Raw genomic sequence first — 5,842 nt, 5'->3', positions numbered from 1 at the left:
ATAATTTAGCCCAAACAACTACCTCTTTCCCAACTGTATTTAATTTTTATTTATTTATTTTGCTCCTTTGCACCCCATTATTTTTATTTCTACTTTGCACATTATTCCATTGCAAAACTACCATTCCAGTGTTTTACTTGCTATATTGTATTTACTTTGCCACCATGGCCTTTTTTGCCTTTACCTCCCTTCTCACCTCATTTGCTCACATTGTATATAGACTTGTTTATACTGTATTATTGACTGTATGTTTGTTTTACTCCATGTGTAACTCCGTGTCATTGTATCTGTCGAACTGCTTTGCTTTATCTTGGCCAGGTCGCAATTGTAAATGAGAACTTGTTCTCAACTTGCCTACCTGGTTAAATAAAGGTAAAATAAAAAAATAAAATAGAAAATGGAGGCACATTCAGTCATAGTTTTGTTTATTATATTATTATACATGTATTATTATTTGTATTTTTTAATGTATATTATTATAACAGTTTACTGTGATTATGGATATTTTTTTAATGTATCATTATTATTTTATTATTACTACTGTACCTACATTCTTAAAAACTAAAACAGAAAACGTTTATTTTTATTTTTAGGAAAAGCCATAAGAGGGAAAAGCAGGATGGGACGGGGGATTGAGGGATGGGTAGAGAGAACTGTAGAGGGCTCTGAAATGTATTAATGCTGAAATAACCACTTCCTTTTGTGACTTCCTGTGGCACTCATCAGAGGGCATGATAGGTCACCAAAATGATTCTGAATCGTGCCAGGCCTTGCAGTCCCAAGATAGAAGGGCGAAAACGGCGAATTTTGGCATAGATTTAGTTATAACACCTGAAACAAATAGCCAAACCGAAAACAGAAAAGAGATATTACCAGTGCCTCCCCCGCGATCAAACCGACAGAATAATAAAATGAAACGCAGCCTAACGTGATAAGAAATCCCAACTAGCAAGCAAGTCGCAGCAATGAAGAATTGAGTGCGTGCGCGTTCACGCGAAGGGGGTTCTGGCAGGGGGAGCATTTAGGAACAACATTGGCAGTGGGAGAAGATGAACCATTTGGATTTTGGCCAACGTTCTGCACATTTTCTCATTAATGACAAATTTGATCTCAATACAATTTCCTGTTCCCAAAACTACAATCTGTTTCGAATAGAGTGGACACAGTTTTGTAGACTTTACCCTTTGTCGCATAGGCGAATTGAGAAATATGCATATATTTTCTCGAACGCGCCAATAGGATCTCGCGAGCTTGTATTTGGCTCTGCACACCTCTTTGCTTGTTCTGCCCACTATGACTCATTTGATCCCATTGGAAAGGACAGACAGGCTGTGGTTTATTTTAGTTATACAATTATTTTCCTCAATCCCCGGACTGGTCTGCTTCGCAAGCGTTCCCGGTAGTCTCGCGATGTTGCATCTCCGGGTTTAGAAACTCTGACCCCATCGAAGAAGTATCTATTTTCCCACAATGCAACCGTCATGTAAACAAAGGACAACGACAGGAAGGGAGACTGAAAAGTTCTAGCTAGTTGAGTACCTAGTTACAAATGTGCAACTTGCTACAGCATTTCTGCAATGGATATACCAACAATATAAATATATTTAAGGAGATAACTAACCATTATGACATAGTTTGTATTGTTTTTCGGTTGTCTCGTGTGGGGTCTCTACTTCCAGTTAGCTTGCTACGGTAACGTTAGTTAACTTGCGTGCCTAGCAGCTAACAGTAGCTATAGGACTTTGTCTCAAAATGCATCGGTCTTGGCAGTTTCATATGGAAACAGTTTTTAAAAGAGGGTGACGGGTAATATCAAAAGTGAATCGAAGTAAAGAAGGTAACTAGCTAACTTAGTTTCTTGGGTGGACCACCAGCTGGCTAGCAAGCTAACGTTAGCCTCAAATTACTTTTACCACAGATGAAAGGGGAAGTTATCGGTGTCTTTGCTTTTACTAGCAGCAGGCTGTATCTATCAGGCTTCTTCACCAATCAACAGCAGTTGAAAAACATACTGTAGAAAGGTAGTCATGATTGATAAAACTGCAGTATTCAATTCGACGTTATTGCAAATTCTGCAAGTCTTTGTATTTCCTCGATGTGGAATAAATGAATGGAAAAATATATGTTTGATATTTTTCAGGGATGACAGCTTTTGGAGGACAACCTTTGTGGCCATCCATACATCCATGAGCCTCCCCACGTCTGAGGGACTTCCACAATGAAGAAAATCTGTCTGAAAACGATACGAAAGTCATTCAACCTAAAAAACAGAGAGGAGGGAAAGGATATTGTACCACAGCCAAATTCAGTTACCGACATCTCAACAGATTCAGTGTTTGGAAAATGTTACAGCAAAGAACTTGTTCGTAACGACTTCAATCATGAGGAGGAGAAAGGCCCTAAGAACCGCTCCAAGGGAGAGAGTCTTATGGGATCACTGAAAAGAAGGCTTTCGGCAAAGCAGAAAAATAAAATAAAGGAGAGTTCTACATCGGTGACCAGTGAAGATGACACATTCTCGTGCTCCTCAGCACCCATATTCTTTAATGATGTCAAATCACAACACCATCTAAGATCTAATAGTCACCATTATAGCCCCACGCCTTGGGCCCTCAGGGCAGCAAATTCTGAGGAAACATGCATTAGGATGGATGGGAAAGTGAAAGCTATGATACACTCATCAGACCCAAGCCCATCTCTGAATGGCATTCTGAAAGAATTCCCAGACCCCCAGAGGGATAGGCCTTTTCAGGATTCAACTGAGAACACTGAGCCTCAGAATGGTGATTTGCATCTAGGTATTGACCATGAAAATGTACCTGCCATCATTGGACTAGCATCTCAGAACTTTATTCACTATGCAATGCCTTTAGATGATGAACTTGACCCTGCAGAAGGTTTGGATAGTTCCTCTCCAATGCGTGAGGTGCCTCAGCCTGAGCGATTCCCTCCTTTTGCAAATGAAGAGCCCATTGACCAGGAGAAGCTGATGTCACCAGATATATTCATGAACCCATCGGTGAATCGACTGCTCTCTGATGCTGAATGTGCCTTGATTCAGGACTCTAGAATAGAGCCTCCTCTCTCCCCCTTGCTCTCTCTGCCACCTGGTAGTCACATCCGAAGGAGTTTCCTAGTATATGGTGGTTCTTCTCACTCACATGGTGCAGAGAGAGTTTTGCATCATCTCAACTTTGACCCCAATTCAGCCCCTGGCGTTGGCAGGGTTTATGATGCTGTTCAGCACAGTGGGCCCATGATTGTAACCAGCCTTACAGTAGAGCTAAAGAAACTGGCCAAGCAGGGTTGGTACTGGGGTCCTATAACGCGTTGGGAAGCTGAGGAAAAACTTGCCAGCCTGCCAGATGGGTCATTCTTGGTGCGAGACAGCTCAGACGATCGTTATCTTTTGAGCTTGAGCTTTCGTTCACAGGGTAAGACCCTCCACACCAGGATTGAACACTCCAATGGTAGTTTCAGTTTCTACGAACAGCCTGATGTGGAGGGTCACATATCAATAGTGGAACTCATAGAATGTTCAATCATAGATTCTGAGAGTGGAGCCTTCTGCTATTCACGATCTCGCACACCAGGGACTGCAATGTATCCTGTCAGACTTACAAACCCTATCTCAAGGTTTATGCAGGTGCGCTCAATGCAGTACCTCTGTCGGTTTGTCATCCGTCAGTACACACGGATCGACCTTATCCAGAAGTTGCCTTTGCCAAACAAGATGAAAGATTACTTGCAGGAAAAGCACTACTGAAGGGCTTAAATTAAACTCAGTTGGACTTTCTTGCACATTTTTGATCAGTGATATATTGATCTAGTCCTCATTTTTTATTTTTTTTTAACCCTTTTTCTTGGCCGTTACAAATACTTTTTGTGAATTTGATTTCAATACATGTAACACAGTACAATGTCTCCCTATCTAGTGATCTGTTCAACAGCCAATGCCAGCAACTGATATATAGAGAGCATACAGTTATACTCCCAACCTCAAAGCAAAGGATTGAAATTGAACCGTAATCAAATCTACATAAAAAAAAATAGCATTGGAATATTTATTTTAATTGTGTTTTGATTGACCAAGTGTTTTGTTATATAAAGCACAAATGGTTCTAATCGTTACTACACTCCACATTTCTGCATTGTCCTATGTGGTTTGTTGTCTTACATTAAACCAGTTTGTTAGTACTGTAGCTACTAGCTAGTATGAGTTTGATACCTGAAAGTTCTCTCTGCTCAGTCTTTAGTAAAGTTGTTTTTCTTTTGCTTCAGTGATGGTTTCTCATTGCATGTTAATTATATTTAGTATATGGAGAAAGAAATTTTAAGTACAACACATCTGATGCTGTAATTTGGGAGAACTAATCATCATCGACTGTATAGGCATAAATCGAGATAATGGCTTGTTTGTGCAGCCTAAACTTGACTGTTTGCCTGTCACTGTAAGTATAAGGATAAAATGCCTCACCCTGTTACTTTTCAGGTCATGAAATGCTACCTACTTGTTTTGGTATGTCTCACCCCCCCTCCCTCTTGAAAGGCTGTACTTCAATGTATTGCATCTTCAATGCAGTTAAAGGAGGGGTGTTTATGATGGTTAATAAACTGCATTCACAGATAATTTTTACCTTTATTTAACTAGGCAAGTCAGTTAAGAATAAATCCTTATTTTTAATGACAGCCTAGGAACAGTGGGTTAACTGCCTGTTCAGGGGCAGAATGACAGATTTGTACCTTGTCAGCTCGGGGATTTGAACTTTTAACCTTTTAGTTATTAGTCCAACGCTCTAACCACTGGGCTAACGCCGCCCCATAACATAGTCTGTCTGTTCTTAATCATCATTATAGAGAATATTTTCATTTGGAAATGTTACTCTATGAACTTAATATTACGCAATAGATATTTAAAATGGTACAAAACCAGTCTCTCTGTACTTCTCAGTCTTCAGAGATCAGGGGCATATTCATTAGGCCGATTCTGTTGCAATAGGTTTCTTAAACAGAATCAAACGGAACGAAAAGGGAGGGACCTACCTGAATTTGTCCAATAGAAACAAATGTTCTGTTTGCAACTGTTTGGACTAATGATTACACCCCAGGAACTGTCCTCCAGTTAAAGTGGTGTTGAAACCTAATCCCACACCTTCTTTGCCAGCTGCTCCCCCCTCTTCTCAACATGTGTCTCTGGATCCTGTATCTCTCAGGCGACTGCAAAGTAACCTCTGTCCTGCCAGCTGCCCCAACCATCAGACCAGAGTGGCCTGCTTTCTTAATGCGCTATGACTAGGGTTGCAAAGGGAGGGTACATTACTGGTAACTTTATACGTTTACCAGTAAACAACCAGAATTTTGTAAACTTTAAAGGATTTTATGGAATTTTCTTAAAGTAAAATATATAAAATAAGATGATTTTATAATTTAAAAAATGAAATGACAAATCTAAATGTAATAAAATAGCATATTTTATTTTTTCATATTTATTTTTATAGTAGAGGTATCATTGTATGTTTTATTTGCCATCAGTCCACCCATCGGATGCACAGTCACACTGTAATCACAGTACTTGCAGTGGGTTCTTGGCCCTGCAGAATAATTTGTCACATTGATACTTTATTCTGAATGCCATCTGCCATCACTAACCCCAGAAGGCTTCTCATCCAGTGCAGCATGTATCTTCGTCACATTAGAGGGGTTCTTATGCAGCACAGTTTCAGATAATACAGTGGAACGCCATGCATGCTCAGCCATTGACAGCTTCACTGAAGTATGAGCTTACTTTGAGCTGGATGCCTACACATGCAGATGTAGCCAGATATCTTGTTTGACAATCAGG

General features: G+C 40.0%; 1 protein-coding gene across 3 annotated transcripts; it reads left to right on the top strand.

Moving 5' to 3' along the window:
* Nucleotides 1–719: 719 nt before the first annotated feature.
* On the top strand, nucleotides 720–4,630 carry LOC109872171 (suppressor of cytokine signaling 6). Of its 3 annotated transcripts, XM_020463298.2 has the most exons (3): nucleotides 1,303–1,837; nucleotides 1,919–2,021; nucleotides 2,141–4,630. In XM_020463298.2, exon 3 carries the CDS (start codon nucleotides 2,219–2,221, stop codon nucleotides 3,764–3,766), a length of 1,548 nt encoding a protein of 515 aa, XP_020318887.1. In that variant the 5' UTR covers nucleotides 1,303–1,837; nucleotides 1,919–2,021; nucleotides 2,141–2,218; the 3' UTR covers nucleotides 3,767–4,630. The 3 variants fall into 3 exon arrangements, with proteins under 3 accessions (XP_020318888.1, XP_020318887.1, XP_031663041.1); XM_020463299.2 differs by lacking the exon at nucleotides 1,919–2,021 and having other exon boundaries at nucleotides 720–1,837; XM_031807181.1 differs by having other exon boundaries at nucleotides 1,303–2,021.
* The last annotated feature ends 1,212 nt before the right edge of the window (nucleotides 4,631–5,842 follow it).

This window comes from Oncorhynchus kisutch, linkage group LG27 (assembly GCF_002021735.2).
Source record: "Oncorhynchus kisutch isolate 150728-3 linkage group LG27, Okis_V2, whole genome shotgun sequence".
NCBI classification, from domain to species: Eukaryota; Metazoa; Chordata; class Actinopteri; order Salmoniformes; family Salmonidae; genus Oncorhynchus; species Oncorhynchus kisutch.
This window is presented reverse-complemented; position numbering and strand designations above follow the sequence as displayed.